The following is a 19,224-nucleotide window of genomic DNA, read 5'->3' as shown; positions in this document are numbered from 1 at the left end:
TTTTTTTCAGATTATAAAAGAAATACAATTATTGTAACTAATAATATTGATAATGTGCCTAATGTGGATTTAAATGAAAAACATTACTCTGTTGATTTGAATGAAAGAAATAACATTATTGAAACTAATGATATTGATAATGTTGATGTTAATGAAAAACATTGTTCTGTTGATGATTTTGTTGATTTGAATGAAAGAAATAACATTATTGAAACTAGTGAAATTGATACTGTTAATTTTAATGAAAAGTGTTGCTCTGTTGATTCTGTTGATTTGAAAGACAATCATGTTGACAATATTACCAGAAATTTGATATCACCCAGGTAGTTACTAGTTATTCTCTCTTTATATATTTTTTAAACTGAATACTTTTATCGTTATAACTTATAATTAATTTAAATAATATGTTTTTTAAGTAATGATCCGGCATACTGGTGTGTTGATGATACAACAAGAAATTACATATCAGTCAATGGAATATCTCAAAATATTGAAACTATTAACTTCACCAAGTCAAAAAGAACAAGTAAAAATGTTATCCGTGGAGTTCTTAAAGTACATTCACGATATTGCTCATCAAAATTATTTTATATGGTCCTTCTTAATGGTGAAAAAGTTAAGAGAAATTACTTAGTGTACTCTGAAAGTACTGGGTCATTATTCTGTGCTCCATGTAAATTATTTGGTTCGACATCTATGTTTTCAACTGTAGGATTTAGTGATTGGAAGCATGCAGAGAAAAGAATTACTTCACATGAAAATTCTCAAACTCACAAAACTAATGTCTTAACTATGAAAGATAGAGGAAAAGTAGTTCAAAGAATTGATAGTGCTTTAATATCACAAATAGAAAAGGAAAAAAACTACTGGAAAAATGTATTAAGGAGAGTTGTTGCTGTAGTCAAGACACTGTCATCTAGAGGATTAGCATTTAGAGGCAAAACTGATAAATTTGGTTGTAATCAAAATGGTAATTTTTTAATGTCCTTGGAGCTAATTGCCTTATTTGACCCTTTTCTAGCTTCACATATAGAAAAATTTGGCAACAAAGGAAAAGGCTTTACATCCTATTTATCATTTAATATTTTTGAACAGTTCATAACTGTAATGGCTGATCAGGTTCTTGCAGTTATAGTTGAAGAAATTCAAAAAGCAAAATACTTCTCAATAATAGTGGATTCAACGCCAGACGTATCGCATGTTGATCAGCTATCATTCGTGGTGCGGTATGTTAAAAATAACGGAACACCTATTGAACGGTTTATGTGCTTTTTGCCTAATAGTGGACATAAATCTGAAGAACTTACTGATGAAGTTATGACTACATTATCTCTTTATGATCTGGATCCAGCATTTTTACGTGCACAATCTTATGATAATGCAAGTAATATGGCTGGTGCATATAGTGGCTTACAAGCCAGAATTAAAGAAATAAATCCATTAGCCAATTTTGTCCCCTGTGCTGCTCATTCCTTGAATTTAGTTGGGACATGTGCAGCCAGTGCCTGTCGTGAAGCTTGCGAATTTTTTGATATTATTCAAAATATATACAACTTTTTTTCAGCTTCCACGCATAGATGGTCTGAATTAAAAGGAACCGTAAAATGTCTTTCAGCAACCCGTTGGTCAGCCCGTGATGATGCTTGTCATTCCTTATCCAAAAATTGGAATAATATAGTACATGCTCTACAGAAAATTTCAAATAATAGAAATGAAAAGCCTTCAACAAAATGTGAAGCTGTTGGCTTACTTAAGAAACTCAACCGCCTTGAAACAGTATTTATGACAATTTTTTGGACAAACATTTTAGACCGTGTAAATAAAACTAGTAATAAGCTACAGTCTGTTGACATAGATTTAATTACAGTTGTTGAACTATATCAATCCTTAATTCATTATGTTGAATCTTTAAGAAATGAAGATTCCTTCAAGATATTAGAAGATATTGCCATAACAAAATCTGGAATAAAGGATTACAATGACCATAATAAACGGAAAAGAAAAAGGAAAATACACATTGATGAAAACAACGATAATGAAATATTATTTTCAGAAAGAGACTATTTGATCATAAACACTTATTATGTTATACTTGACAAGCTGTCATATGAATTGAAAAAAGGAAACTAGCTTATGATGAATTGGTGAAAAATTTTTTTTTCTTTTTTAAGTTACATGAAATTACTCCAGCAAAAGTAAGAGAAGATGCTGAAGTATTGCAAAAAACTTACCCAAATGATTTAGCAACATGTTTTGTAAATGAGTGTGTACAATTTCAAGGTCATATAAAAAACATTGATGTTAAGCTTACAACAATACAGATGTTACAGTTTATAAGAGAACATGATTTTACTAGTGTTTATCCCTATGTTGAAGTAGCTTTACGTATTTTCTTGTGTACACCATCTACAAATTGTAGTGCAGAGCGTTCTTTTTCCACACTAAAAAGAATAAAAAACTATTTGCGGTCTACAATGGCACAAGACCGCTGCTCGGCTTTAGCGTTGTTAGCAATTGAAGCTGAAATAACTACTTCATTAGATTATGAAAAAATAATTAATGATTTTGCTACATCTGAATCAAGGAAGAAAATGTTTTGAATTTTATATTTATAATGAATACCTAGTAGTTAATAGATGTTTTAATAAATAATAATAGTTAGTAACAATATTTTTATTTTTTTGACTGTGGGGGGGGGGAAGGGCGCCAAAATATGTGTTGCCCCTACCCTGAAATTCCTAAATACGCCACTGGTGATACCGAAAAACTATGTTGAACAGTAAATGTTCACCTCAAAATAGTATGCGAATTTGTTGCTTAAGTTAGCGTGGACTGCAGAATGAGTGGTCCAATCCCTCTCAAAACAGTTTTTGCTATGTTAAGACGTTCGTAAGACGGATACAACACATATATGCGGGTGAGACGATAACCGAAGACTGAACTATCCGACTGCGACACTAACCGCACAGTCTATACTCATATCCCGATACGAAAAGTAAATTTGTCGGAAATTTTTGTTGAGTATTCAATATATAAACGTCTCTACAGTTAGTGAAAAGTACCTACTGTGTCAATAAAAGAAAAATCCGTGTATTCTTGATATTGTGTAATAAATAAAGGATAAATTAGATTTTATTAATATTTGTTATTTTTTAAATATTTTTACTATTTTTACTAAACACCAAATATCAATGGTTAGTGCCATCGTGTCGTTGTAAAGACTTCGTTGGCAATTACCACGGATAAATTGAAGAGTCGAGTCTCAATACTATCATCCGTTATTTTAATTTTGATATTACGTTTGTACGTTTTTTTATCAAAATTAAAAAATCAAAACCAAACCTATCAGACCTTTAGGCATTTTCAATTCGTTTTAGGGGCATTATCGACTATCGTTGAGCAGCATTTGCGACGATTGCACGACGTTATATGGCTTTAGTTTAAGTGGTGCAGCAAAATTGCCACATAAACAAGGTGTCTATATTAACACATAAAATAGAAATCTACATAGAATAAAAAGTGGTGAGGCATGAACATGTGCCGATAGAGAGCAGCGGCAGTGCATCATTGCATCACACACCGTAAGGTTGCACCGTTTAGTTGCTCCTCAGTCCTCGCTATACTTTCGTTCGTCAGTTTCTAGGCAGTGGATGTTGGACTCCCATCGACCAGGGTCGTATGCATGTAATAGTAGCTTCTCGATATACCTTCGTTTGTCAGTCGTCGATGCGGTGAGTGTCGACGGCGACCGCTCACTGAACATCACGATCACAGCATAAGTTCCTGTTACAAATATTCTGTTGTTGATGATGTTAAACCGTTTTTATTTTATATACAGTTTTTCCATTCCTTTTTTGTAGGTACTGTGATTCCTAACGTGGTGGTTTTTAAGACCTCGGGGCTTGTACCTGTACCTACTAACTTCGAAACTGTAACCTAACCTATATTAGATATTCAATATATTTTTGGTTTTTAAGGGGCGGGGCTTAAATTTTTCTTTACAAAATAAGAAGTGGGACATCACTCATATCAGCTTAGCTGTTCAGATTGCAATTTTTCGTACATATCTTGGCAGGCAGTAAAGCTTTACACAGTTCATCTACTTGATTCCATTCAAAATTACTCATGCACAATTTCTTCAATTTTGAATCATTAGCTGACATATTTAAAATAAGATGTTTTAAATATTGTACCCCTTCAAGCATGTCCAAGGTAGAATGCTATCTAGTCAAGCAGTCCAGAACTGGTCTGCTTAATTAATTTTTCTTTAATTTTTCTTTTTTCATAAGATATAAGAAAGTTTGTTTCTTAACTTCCTTACTAAGATTCTGACCTTATTTAATATTTGTTCAACAGTGCTAACTTTGAGGCTATCGGTAGTCGATTAGCAGTAATTGCTAATTGAAGCGTATGAGCGACACAACGAATACCTGCAATAAAATAAGAAATCTATTAACTTTAAATATTCTATCCCAATTGGATGAAATTAATCAGTTTCATACAATATATATAAAATATAAATATATAAGTTTAAAGTTTTTAACATAAAACAAATCTTGGTTCTAATTTAACTGCCGATACATAAAAATATAAAATGTATTCAGTACTATGAAAGATATGTCATAATTATTAAATTACCCATATAAGTATATAATAATATTATAAAAATATCAGGAAAAAAAAGTATATAGTATGTAATACTATTATTATTAATAATAATGGTATTTTTACCAATTTATATTTATCTAGGTTGGGGCTTGCTTATATTGGATAATAAGTAACGGAAAATGTTTTCTTCGATGAGAAATAAAATTTTCTGAAAATGAGCAGGTATGCTGCATGGCTGTTTCTCAAATTAGGCAAATGCTTAATTTTGTTTTACTATACTGCTGTCTGCTATTTAAATTTTAAGGAGTCCTGTGGTGTGTGGTTATAATTTTCAAACGAAAATCAATTCTTTTACAATAAATTATTAAGTATATTTTGTACTTGAAAATCTAAATAATAATTAAAACATGATCCTATAGTATATTCAAAATTTCCGATAGTCAGAATTTTAATAATTTCTAAATACATTATAAAAGCAAAAAGAGTGGGTTGGCATAGAAAATCATACTGTATAAATATTATAAAACAAATATAAATATTGTTGTATATATTTTATAACAAGCCATTTGCAAATTTACTAACTTAGTGGAGGGATGTAAGAAAAATATCCAAACAGATTAATAAAGAGAAAATATGAGCTACAGTCCCCTAAAAAAATGTTCGTCATAGTTGTGCTTATGCAACACATTACAAGAAATATCAAAATATAGGGATATTATTATTTATATGTTTAATTTAAATATTTTTAAATGAGTCGGAATATGTTTGTAATTTTGTATAAATTATGAATTGTGCTTAATAAAATTATTTATTAATTTCAATAACTAGAGTTAACATAACATTTAAAAAGTTAGTACTATTATTTTATTTATAGCCACTCAAATGTCACCTATTAACTCATCAGTAAAAATCTCACCACCAACATTTTGGGCAGCAATATCAGTTACAATTTTTTCTGTTTTATCTAATGGTTCATCAACATCATCAAAGTTTTCATTTAATAAGTCAGATATTTCTTCATGGTCAAGACTTGGATTGAACATTAACACATTTTCAAGATCACTACAAAAAATTAATCACATTTTTCATAATTTTGTTTACAACATATGAGTAGAATTATTACCTGTTATTATCATTATTATCCTCTGATGTTGAGGTACTATCGCTATCATCATCTACTAGTTCATAAACTTTTTCACCAACTTCTAAATCATTATTTTCAGACACCTGTGTTTCAAACTCATTTTCAAATAAATGTATGGCTTTTAGCGTATTTGCTCCATTGTCTGATTTAATAGTGTAAACTTGATTTATGACAATTTTAAATTTTTTTAAAACATTTAAAATTGTATCTTTTAAATATACACCTAAGAGAAAAAATGTAAAGCGTTTAAAATTAATTTTGATAAACTAAAAACTGTTCCATTACACTGAATGTATACTTTACCTGTATGTGATTCAGTAAGTTCTATTAAGCCAATTGTCTTAATAGAATACTATTTAATACTATCATCTACTATATATGAATGTTTATCCCTAGAAATGCTCTGTTCAGCTGCGTGACTGCATCTAATTTTAAACTTCACAAAAATCGATGTTTATTGATTATTTTATGCTTATCTTGTAAATGTAAGTTGTAAAAATTACGATTTTTTGAAATGTTATGACTTAGAGTTAGATTCTAATTTTTATAGCAAAATATTTAAAAGTTAGATTGCATCATGTTACAATATATGTCAAAAACCGCAGTATTATTATTATTATTATTATAATTATTATTATTATTACTGTATATATATTTTTTTCAATAAATAAATAACTGTCCATCAGAAAGATACAATAGTAAGTTATTATTATTATTATTATTGTCACCGTCAAAGTTAGTGATACTCACATCAGCACGCTGGGTCGACGGAGTCAAAGCGTAAGTAAACCAGCAACAGTACGTTGTGTGAGAGGCCGCTCACTATCCCCGTCTTCTCCAAGCCATCGCCACAAGACTTCAGTAGTTTTAATTTAGCTTTAAGTACTGTCCCTGTTGTTTGTGAGCTCTGTGATCATTGCACCAAACCGGATCGATCACAGAGACCCCCTCTCCATACTTCACATGCTTCGAATGTGGGAGAAAAAAAAATGCGGCTACATCTATGAAGTGCACCAAGTGTATGCGATTTGTACGTAAGCTACATTCAAAAAAAATTATTATTTGTGAAAAGTGTTCTAATAACGATAACAATGACAATTCTGAATAATTTCGTACTGTAAACAAATACTAAAAATAATTAAAATTTTTTATGTAATAATAATAAGACGTATTGATTTTTTTATAAAACATAATTATAATAGTATTTAAATAAAAACAACTTTGTGAACGTACCTATTGTTTATTTTATTAGTAGATATAATATGTACGACTATCACAGCATATTAGGACTGTTGTAAAATTTACAACGCGCGACTACTCTTGTTTCAAATAATGGCACGCCCACTGGAAGGTTAACGTACAGTGTACACCATCCTCATTCCCGCTTTAGGTCTTTCCCGTTCTCGTCGTTGTCGTCGTTTGTGCATATGTAATTGCCTAACCGTCGTTTACAAGGCGCAGCCACATGTGGTCGTCAACCAACCATAAAAGGCCCGCTAGTTTTGGCATTGCCCATATTTCCACTCTCAAACTTATTTGGGCGATTACACCTACCTTGTATAAAGACTTTTTTCTTGTGTTTTGATCAGAGATCTCAATCCTAAGTCTCTTACACGATGACGCTGGGCCTGCAGAACAGCGTCCTGACAAGGTCAATCATCAGTGTTCTTACTTTGTAACAAATCTCGTTTAGCACCCATTCAAATTTTTAATTTTTTTTCGAAAATCTATTTATATCAATGAGTTAAGAATGATGATGAAAAAATATTTACTATATATTATATTACTATATATTTACTATATATTAAATATACCTAGATACTCTAAAAAAAAAACAAATTATCTTAAATACAATATTTATATAGAATATTTTGAATAATAAGCGGTCTTCTTATGGAAGCAATTAACAGATTAGATTATGATAAATTACTGAGATGATTTTAAGTTATGCAAGACATAAACAATTAATTTTGATTTTATAATTTGGAAAGTCGCAGTTCTTCATCAGGTGGCTTCTTTTCTCGTTGCAAACTTAATGAGCTTATGTTATATTATTCTTAAGAAAAATAAAGAAACATTTATAAGAAAACATTATAATATTAATTATGAATTATAGAAATAAATGACGAACCGTGAATAATCCAAATATTATCTTTTATCGGGTAGAACACGATTGAGAACGGTCCTTATCGGCCGTGCCTTTTTTAATAGCACGATTGAGAACGTTCTTACCTGCTAACTTTTATGCAACGTTGCCACATTAATAAAAAATAAAAAAATACAATATACAATATATATAAGATATTATCAATCACTATATTATTTTGGTTACAAAATAAACTTACATGAAATTTTGTTTTAAATTTTCAACCCTAAAAAAAAAATCATATTTAAATTTTAAATTTGATAAAAAAAAACCACACACATATCATTGTAAAATCAATACATTCATCACTTATTTTAAGGCATTTTTTTTTAGATTAAAAGTTAAAAAAATTATATTTATATACAACATATTTGTCAGCTTAAGATTAAAAATTTAAAAAAACAATATTTATTTGCCAGTATGTACACAATTTAAACGTTTCAAAACACCAAAAAAATATGCCTTTGCATCAAAATCCCAGCCCTAAAAATTATTACTAAAAGTTAAGATAAATGGCAACGTCGCTAGAAATATTGTTCTTAGTTTGATTTTAAGGTACAAAATATTGTTTCTTTGATCTGCTGACATCGTTCTCAATCGTGTGGCTAAAAAAGTAAAACGTTCTCAATCGTACAACACCGCTTTTATCTGACCCAAACCATGTTTTTATTTCCGACGACCTGTCTGCACAGAAACATTAGAACATTACAGAGAGCGTAATATGCCGAATACTACAATATAATATTTTATAAAAAAAAGCTTGCTTCACAAAAAGTTGTTAGTTTCGTTACATTTAATTGCTTACAGTAGTTGGGTACGTTAAGTTCCGCAATAAATATACTAATTGTTTAGTTTTTATTATTTGTCACTATATGGGAAATTTAAAATGGCCGTGCGGTGCCTTATTAACAAACGTGTCACCCTGCGCTGATTTTAACTTTTAAACTAATAAAATACAAGTAGGTGCAAGAACCATTGATTAATTGTTTTACTTGATAAACAAAAATTTAGTCTCTTATAAATATTTCATTATATCGGACATGGTTATAACACATTCAAAAGGTAAATCCATTAATCGGTTAAAAAACTGTATATATTGTATTGTTATAAGCCGTGTTCGATACGTCATATGAAGAGATAATCATATTATTATTATAAAAGTAAACACTCATAGAATTGGAAATCAGGCGGCGGGATGTCGATTACGTCACTCGCCGCTATAATGTAAATTACACTTGTAGTGATCTAATTTTAATTCTACAACCACGCCTATAACATAATAAAAGGGACGTCCCGCGGTGCCCGGTTGTCGTGCACCTGCGCCGGCTGCGGTGTTTGTGCCTTTGAGTTTGAACTAGTCGACTCATATTACACACTCGTATTATGTTTTATGTTTATAATACAATATATGGGTAGTGTAAATGTGTAACATGTAGTGTTGATGCCTACCTACTACAACTTACACACATAGGTATACGATCACGGGACACCGCCCATTTTTTTGTAATGTTTGGATGTGAAACCAAGTAAAGGTTTAATTAATTGACGTCCTTCTGTAATTATTAATCGCGGCAGTCCAATTTGAATTTTGAATGCTGAAGGATCAACGACACTGCAGGTTGTCACTGTACAAGTCTTCATATTATATGCCCACGTGTGTTTAGTGGCCCATGCGCATCGACAACAGCCGCCCTAAAGATTCGATACGTAAGTATAGGTACTTATACGCAATGATTTGTACTGTTGTATTTGTAGAGACGGTTTGAGGCCATTTAATCCAAACTGATCAGTATGGTTAGTGCATATAATAGGTCTATTTCCTCAGTGTTCATTAATATGATTTACAGATTTATTAAAATGTTTTAAAATTGTTCAAATTTTAAACTACAAAAAAAAATTGATCCATACCTACATAATAATATATTAACTGATCTGACATTTTTCGATAAATGTTACATTTAGATTTTGTAATTAAACTAAAATATATGCCTATAAAATGCCATAACTGTCCTAAATACTCAAAATATTTGTTAACTAATAAAACAATGTAATATGTTTTAAAAAATATAGCAATTTTAATCAAAACGGCATGAAATTAATAAAATTATATCCATTACCAATATACAGTATAAATTCAGTTTTTAAACTACTATTTTATTACATTATAGAGTTAACTCTTTGTCGGTAGGACTTAGTTTCAAGTACCTACCTAATAATGATTTAAAAGTATTAGATAAGTATAAGATTTGACAAATTATGATGATGAAATTAAACCTGGCAACAATGATCTATTTATTAGTACCTAGTGTTTGATGAACTCATATACCTGTATAATTAATAAGGTTCGGATTTTGAAGCAAATGTATTTTTGCGGGAAGTATGATATATAAGGTAATAATTTGTATATCAATATCATATTATAAATTCGTATAGTAGGTGTTATTATGATCGTATCAAAGTAAACTTTATTTTGATTTCTTTCGATTTTATCTGTGAATGTGCTTTTTCCTTTAAATTTATATTTTTATAATTTTCACAAGAATATTATACATTTCTTGAATATTGTATTATATTAGCCAGGTTATCTACTATATTTCGTCAAAAACAGCTTGCGAAGTTATCGTGTTTCGTCGTCGAAATTATAATGTTTGATATTATCGAAGTATATAATAATAAAAGTATAAAGGAGTATGGCTGGATAATAGTTACAGGAATACAGGTTATTGTAAATTTATGAAAGTGACCATTTTGGTTGCCAGAAGAGAAAAATTAGTTTAATTTTTTTTGTATTTTTAAAAGGAACCAAAACAATTATTTTGATAATAAATTATCATAATGATTTGTTTTGTGACAAATAACAATCGATTTTTTTTAGTAACATTGTTTTTAGTACCCATTCAATACAGAAGCTGCTGAAACTCTAAGATAGACGAACGACCGCGTTGATTGAGCAATTTTCGTTTGGGTGAATAGCCCAAAATGGCAAAACCACATATCGTTTGGGTCAATTTATGCATATGATTTGGTCAAAATTTACATGGACCCCTAATTTATCAAATACATTTAGGCACCTAATATTTTAATACATTTTCCCATCAATTTTTAGATACTTATAGGAGTTAGGTCTCTCAGTTAAATGTAGTCTTAGTTTTGAGCACCTATAATGATAAATAACTAATGGACGAAACAATCTATGTAGTCAATATTATAATAGTTATGATTTCTATGCAATACGAGTATATTATAAACTTTTGTATAATAAATACCTATATAACAGTGTATTGAGTTATCAAACATGGAATATGTATGGGCACTTGTAAATTGCGCCCACATTGAGCAGGTAATAAAAATACTATAGTAAATTGCTCCCGGAATTTTTAGGTTTCTAAAATGGGTATTATAAATTGTGCCTGGGATCTTTCGGTTTCAAAAAATGAGTATAGTAAATACTAAATGGGTATAGTATCCAAGTGACCTTGACATCGACATCAGTTGTATTATATATATCATGTATTTTAAATACTGTAGTTCATTTAATGTTTTTCCCTAATACTTTTATGGATAAATTATTAGAGTTACAATCTGAAATGTACACATAAATATATTATATAAATAAATGAACCTTATAAATTTGAAAACTCAATTTAAAAAAATTAAATAAAAAACAATGGAGTAATGGATGTCACTCTGCTGTACATTAGATGCCCAGGAGGTTAGGTTAGGTTAGGTATTAAATTTGAATTTAATGATATCATATAATTGTATACGAAAACCGAATCTGAGTGGAGACGGTATGTCAGTCCAGGATATTTAATAGTTATTATTTATTATTATATGGTAGCTGGTAAATTGAATTAATATTATTCTTAAATTATCGGTGATGCTGGAAAAATATTATACCTATGTATAATTGGGATATTTTGTAACCAAATTACAACAAAATGATAAACGTTATTCTTTGTGTTAATATGCAACTTCGTCCAAATTTGAACTCATATGTCTGTAAAAAATAACTGTATTCATATATTTTTTGGATTTTTTAGTTACGAAAAAAACTGTTTAAGTAACCTTGTTTTAAATTTTCAATTGTTAGCTATAAAAATTGAAAATTGTATACACTTTTAAGTACAAAATCATTTTCAATTTGATAAATATTGTCAACATTTGAATTTTAAATGCTTATAAAGAATCGTGCCTTAATATTTTTCAACTGCTACTGTAACAATATATCAAGAGTCTCGTGTATTAAATTTTCATGCTTTTTGACTAAACCAACATCATTTTATTGACATTTATAGAAAAAATAAAAGGGGGAAAAAATGAAAATTGAAAATTACAATGCAAACCAAAAAATCATTTTTATAGAACAATGATAGTCACCTATTCATGGTATCTTCTAGGACCTAGAGTCTAGGTAATGTTAAATGACTACCATAAAAAAAAGTATACCTATCTATTGAGCGCAATTTACTACATGGAAATTTATACAATTATACCTGAAAAATACAGGGCTCAATTAAAAATGTTTTCAATTTGAATAATTTTCGAACCATATGCGGTAATGGTCATTCTAAGTGTACTAGTATACTAGTATATTCTATAACAAGATTTAGCCTGAATTCACGAAAATTAAGCAGTATACAGTCTTATGAATTATTCGAATATATGTATTCAAATTCCCCTTTTTTTTATTCAGATACCTACTATTTTAAGTACTTTTTGAAAAAACTATTCGTATATGTATTCTGATTAATTTTTACTGCATTCGAATACGTATTCCGAATACAAAATAAAAGTATTTTTCACAAGACTGGCAGTAGGTTTTAATACTAATATTTAATAGTTATAATTAGTTGGAGTTATACACTCGGCCACTATATTATGAATGTCGATAAGCATGCCTATGGTGCGTTTTGATATTATAATGATTTGACCTATCATGTCACAAACTTTTAGGTAAGAACTTATCTGTGCTTAACCATCGGTCATTTTTTCGATATTTAAAATTTCAAGCAAGATGTATATGAATTATCACAAATTAAAAATACTTTGCATAAACATTAAAATTTCAGATAAAAATTTGATGCTTAAGCTTAAGTTAAAGTTTTTACTTACAAGTTTGATAATAGTTCAATTCACACTAGCATCAAAACTAATATTACTCCAAAAAACTAGCGAGAATGAAAATTTGGTATGTCGCGTGTTTGTAAGACAGAAACAACAAATGTATGGGTACCGTCTTTATATTTATATCGAAATAATTATTTTAATTTGGTTAAAACTGTTAAAAGGCATTTCGTTTTAGTGTTCAACACTTTTTAATTTGATCACCATACCCAAATAAAGGAGGAAATTAATCTTGAATTTTTGTTTTTATTTATACTATTTATGGACTTATGCAGTAGCACGTATCGTGTATTGATTGACTTCATAAAATTATGTCTACCTGTGAATTATTCACACTCTATTGTTGGAAATCAAAGACGCTTAGTGTATAATTCATAATCGGAATTTTCAATTTCGTATTTTGCATTTTAGTCTAAGGAATCAATGTTTATTTAAATAAAAACTTGATAAACGAAATACATTTACTACCATTCAAAATGTCAAACCTAAATTAAGTAAATAATGATTTTCAATGGTATCATATAGTAAGTTTAATTAAAACGAGTGGTTAACATTATACTGGGTATACGTATGTTACTATATGGGACAGTAATTTTGAGATTTCGCTATAATATTTTTTATACCTACAATTTTTATCATAAAATAAATAGTATTTTGTTCATATAGTTAGATCTTTAGTTTGATACTTATCATATTTCCGAGATAAAAAAAAATCATGTATAGGTATGGTATAGTGTAGTATATATAGAATATAATAATTAATAACTAATAACCTTTACCTATACAATGGCCTTGAAGAATTATGTTGAGAATGTTTTAGACGAAACGCAGTAATTCAACAAATTTTGTTATATTTATTAAACTTTATAATTGTTAATACAATTAATTACAATGAATTCTGTAAAAACCATAATACTATTATGTAGTCATTACTCACTACACCTAATTATTTCGTTTAGTATTTGGTAGCTGAAGTTCGGTTCCTAATCTTTAATCTTTAACATATTGCAAACTAATATTTATGTACCTGGTATTGCACCGTAATATTCTATTTTATCTGAGTATACTAGCCACATGCGTCCCAAAAAGGTATATTTTACACATAGTGAATTTGTAGATACATGTGTAACAGTTTCCGGGACGAAAGTCGGTTAAAACATTATTATCGATGTTATTCTATCACTAAAATTAATATTTAATTTAATTGATTGTTATTGTTGTTTTATTATTAAAAACCAATGTATTATTTTTATTATGTTTTCGATTTTATATTTGATTTAATTATTGTTTGACAATTAACACAAACAAAATGTAAATAACTAAATAATACAAATATTGACTAATTCCCAAAATAAGTATTTTTATATATTTTTTTGTATCCTGAATCGTGCAGAAAAATGCATGAAAGTTGAAAGGATGGTTTATTAAAAGAAATAAACATGTTCAGATTTTTTAAAGAAAATATGTTCGTTATTTTAAAGCACATATTATATATTTACTCGGCCACGCCAACAGCCGGTCTCACATGTCGCATTAAATGTTTCATTTTAAAATTTACTATACTTTACTGTACTGTAAGAGTAATTTTTTATTTTTATCTCTGTGATATTTTTTTACTTTGTTTGAGTATTGCAATTGTATTAACTTCTAAAAACAATATATCCACAAGTCACAACAATAATGACACTTTATATTTTTTAATTATCGTATAGCCGATGTTAATAAAATAATAACTTATTCATTATTACTTTTAAATTACTTTTTTTTGTTCTTAATGTTATTTTCTATAATTTATGATAGATATAAAATACAATGAAACGACTAGCGGAGGCATTAATGGAATGCGAATCAGACGAACACCGGCGCGAATGTCTAATTGAATCGCTCAATGACCTGTCATTTGAGTATCCCGATGTTTACTCTATGCTATTTATGGAAATGAAAATAAGAGAACTTGATGCTAATGATCCGAACAAAATGGCCGAATGGTTAAGTACTTCTAATACGTCAAACTCAATCGTAAAAATCCACGAAGCATTGATATTGGTAAAAAGTGACGACATGATAGTCAAAGAAGAATACCTAGACAATTTGAAGCAAATGCTAAGTCGCACAATAGAAAATGGAACTCACCTGGAAGAGGTTGTAAAAATATGCTATTTGATTGAGAAATCTCCATCATTAAAAACCATACACGAGTGAGTATATACTTTCATTCAAACGATTAGGTGCTTATGCTATTTCAAATAATATATGAAAGTATATTACTATCAATTTTAGACTTTTGAAACATCATATTGAACGTGTGAAACAGTTGCCCAATGATTATAAATGCTATACGGACACAGAAAATTTCTGGAAAGAATATTTCAAACAGTCTCAAGTCGACCTCTCTATATCGTTGGATAACCAAAGCGTTCAACAACAACAATAAATTAAAAACTACACACGAGTATGGGAAAAAATCAAACACTTACATTTAAATCCTCTGCTTGATCTTCCTAACTTTGACCGTGTGAACTATTATACACCTAGATAGATTTTTCCAGTGTTTGGAATTTTCACTAAGCAATTGAGCTTATACAAGTACATTATTTTTTCAAATGAACACTTTAACGTTCTTTGAAAACATGAATGCATTAATTTGGTCGTTACTTAAAATTTTTATTTTATATTTATGAATCATTTAAATTTTTACTAATTATACCGAATTGTAGAAATCATAATATTATTGTTGTTTTATGTCAAGCCGTGCTAACTGGAATTTCTCGTATTTCGTTTTTATAATTCATAACCAAATATACAGTAGAAATCGTATAATAACTTTCAAAGGACCAAGGAAAATAGATCATAATAACCGATAATCATAACTATCGATAAAATTTAACATATAAAACTTATCTATGCATTTTTTGGGTCATTTACTTTAAGGTCATAAAACCCGATATATCACTACAATCGGTGTGATGATGAACGATTTCTACTGTAACAGGAATATTATAATAGAAAATGGCATTATATTATATTATATTATAATCATATTATTAATCAACAGTTGTACATATTATATTTTTTAATGTTCAATTAATTTTAATGTACGAATCCAAAGTATAAACGTCGTTCATGTTTGCCTTCTATCTGAAAAACGACTGATATATTCACTAAATATGACACGAACGGGTAAATGTTGGTTCATGAACGACGTTCTTTCCAAACACTGGATTTTTCATTGGTGCAAAGTTACTTGATATTTTAAAATAATATAATATAACATTTTTATTTCAGTAAAAAGTTTTGGTAATAACCATCTTGAAATGGTTGCAGCCGCTCATAGGCGTAGTACTTTAATATACCAGACGATCGTTGATCAGGACATGGACGGAGCATTCGCCAAGTGGCTTCATTTCTGTAAGCTAAAAAGTTACCAATGGTTTTTCATCAGCCTCAGCTATCTTGAAATTTTACTTATTGACGAGGAAAATATTGAAAATTTTGTAACTAAGGTGAACAGCAACACTAATTTGGAAAATCGCATTAAGCATTGTGTTCAGAAGGCAATATGTGCCGAGATTAAAGTTTTGAGACACAGACCAATAAAATTGAATAATTTAATAACGGTAATTATACACAGCTAAACTTTTTAAATTGAAATACTTAGAATGTATGAGGTGCAAATAAATAATAATTTATCTATAACTGATTTTAAATAAATTCCAGGCTTTAGATTTGGAAGTAGATTTGGATAATATGTGCAAATATATGAAATACATGCGGATGATACTTCATTATCCTATCCCGAATAAGAATTGTGTCGTCGACGAGCAATTACAAAAAGACATAATCACCGTCATGGACAAATATTTGAATCATCTAATGAAAATACTTGGAACAGTTAGGTTCCTTTCCGCTGAAAGTCAGCTCGGAAATATTATTAATAAGTACCTAGAGTGTATATTGTTAATCAACGGAAATCAAACATTCAAAGATCACCAAATCGACTTACTGTGTATTTTTGAGGATGTACTAAAGAATAAAGTCCTTGGCATGCATAGAGACTTCGATTAAAATAGTTTAGTATTCTAAAACTTTATTTCTAATTAATTTAGTATTCCATATGTTTTTAAGATTTTTTCAATTTTACATTGCCAACATTATTGTTGTGTAAATAAGGAGTTATAATTTTCGTTTTATTCGCTTAAGAATAGGGAGTTTTGGTGTGGGGCAATCATTATTTACCTTTCGGAAATATAATTCTACCCAAATTTTAGTAAAACATTAAATTAAACTTTTGTAGATTATTAATCAGTAGGTTGGATAGACAGTGGAAATTATTTTGTTTAAAAATTTGAAACTTGCCTATTTATTACATATTTTATAGAACACAAATAAATATTTTCATGCTGATAGTGACACTTGATAGATTTATCTTCGAACCGATCTTACATATTACATTATTTTAAAACACAGTTCAGATAAATTTGGGCGAGTTGTTCGTCGTAATAGTTAGTTAAATCTTAATTACAAAAACATAATATACAAATTAAATAAGCGGTAAATCGCAATGATCAAAAAAGACTATTAAATTGTCTTAACCATATTATTTTTTTTTTAAATTTATAATTGTGAAATATTTATAATTGACTGTTCTAAAATTAATCTTAAACAGTGTATTATTATTATTATTCACATTTATTTGAATGTTGTGGTCTGTGGAATACTTAACATTTTGGACCATGGTGGTTGGTGGTGAAGTGATTTATAATACATAGCGGTAACAGTGAAATTTAATTTATTTTACCGCATTACTGTTTGTACAATACAATATAATAATTCAGATTTTTTTCTTATACCGTAATACCGTGTTGGTGTGCAATGATGTGCCCGTGTGCACAGCCAATTTATGGGACCCGGTACTTAAATGTATTTGTAATTTATGTAATTGTTAAAAAAAATGTCGTTGCATTATTATATTCATTTTTAGGTACGAGAAGATTGGTTTGTTAAAAAAACACATAAAGTTTGAGTTCAATTTTCACCACATAAACATTATGGTTTTTTGATACATTCGTATGTATTTTTTTTCACAACGCAAGATTATTATTATCGTATGGTAATGGTACAACGCAAGATGTCTATGGGTTACAACAAGTCGACAAAGCCAATAGTTTTGCGGTCATATTATAAAGTATTATGCATTAAAAATTATATTTTAATTATTATTTTGAAGTATATTTTCTACTTTTTAGTAAATAGGTACCTTAAATTACATATACGTGTATAAACAATTGTTTATATTTCAAATTAAACAGCTGATGTTGATAACAATTTTGAAAATAATGTACAAAATAGATAATGTATAGTTATTCCTAAAAGGGCCGTTCTTGAAATTTTAATGAAAATGACAAATCGTGAATCACAAAAAATTGTACAAATGTATCTTTAATATTTTTGAACAGCTAAAATGAAAATGTACAATGAATCTATATTAAATGAACCAATTCAATGTTTAAGTATATTACAGAGTGAGCAATATTAATGAAAATAATTGAAAAAAAATATTCAACCTATATTTAGCTTGAAAAAAGCCAGGAGACACACACAAAAAGCAAACTTATTATTGTAAAATCAATGTTTTCATTATTGCTTCGGCTAAGCTCAGAATCTTTGATGTATTAGTGTTTAAAAAAAATGTGTATGCATAAGACCACACGACAGAAGTGAAAACTTCAACAAGGTGAAATTAATAATATGAAATACAAGTTTTTTGAGTTCTATATTGATAAATTAATAACTTTTACAATGTACTTAATCAAAATTGTGTATAAATTACTCCAGTGAATTAAAAAAATAACCAATACTTTGCTAAAAATAAACAAAAATAAAATCCGAATACACCGTTTAAAAATAGACATTTCACTGAATAACCACGAATAAAAACAGAAGAATTGTCGACTACCCGTCGACTGCGGCCTCAGAGGCAACACCACTGTTGTCGACTACCCGCAGACCGCGTAGACTCCGGACACACACACGCGCGCGCGCGTTTACACACACACACACACACACACATACACACACCCATCCACACACACATCTTAACATCCTAAGCAACACAACCTGACCTCAGCTTTTTTTTTGGAATCGTAAAAGGGGAGGGAAATATGGCTTCCCATTACTGCCTCCCCGCCCACATCGTTTA

The 19,224-nt window shown here is 29.1% G+C and overlaps 2 protein-coding genes and 1 pseudogene across 2 annotated transcripts; 2 read left to right on the top strand and 1 right to left on the bottom strand.

Moving 5' to 3' along the window:
• The first annotated feature begins 22 nt into the window (after positions 1 to 22).
• LOC111042734 (zinc finger MYM-type protein 1-like) lies at positions 23 to 2,130 on the top strand. Its single transcript, XM_022327433.1, has 2 exons — positions 23 to 323; positions 417 to 2,130. Exon 2 carries the CDS (start codon positions 592 to 594, stop codon positions 2,128 to 2,130), a length of 1,539 nt encoding a protein of 512 aa, XP_022183125.1. The 5' UTR covers positions 23 to 323; positions 417 to 591.
• A 2,208-nt stretch (positions 2,131 to 4,338) lies between these two features.
• LOC111042733 lies at positions 4,339 to 7,452 on the bottom strand. Its single transcript, XM_022327432.1, has 4 exons — positions 7,425 to 7,452; positions 5,732 to 5,894; positions 5,525 to 5,670; positions 4,339 to 4,430 (listed from the first exon to the last, which is right to left on the bottom strand). Exons 1-4 carry the CDS (start codon positions 7,450 to 7,452, stop codon positions 4,339 to 4,341), a joined length of 429 nt encoding a protein of 142 aa, XP_022183124.1.
• Positions 7,453 to 9,167: 1,715 nt separating this feature from the next.
• LOC111042741 lies at positions 9,168 to 17,149 on the top strand (annotated as a pseudogene).
• Positions 17,150 to 19,224: the final 2,075 nt, after the last annotated feature.

Source organism: Myzus persicae, unplaced genomic scaffold, assembly GCF_001856785.1.
Source record: "Myzus persicae strain clone G006 unplaced genomic scaffold, MPER_G0061.0, whole genome shotgun sequence".
In the NCBI taxonomy this organism is placed as follows: Eukaryota; Metazoa; Arthropoda; class Insecta; order Hemiptera; family Aphididae; genus Myzus; species Myzus persicae.
The sequence above is the reverse complement of the archived record's forward strand: the minus strand, read 5'-3'. Positions and strand labels throughout refer to the sequence as shown.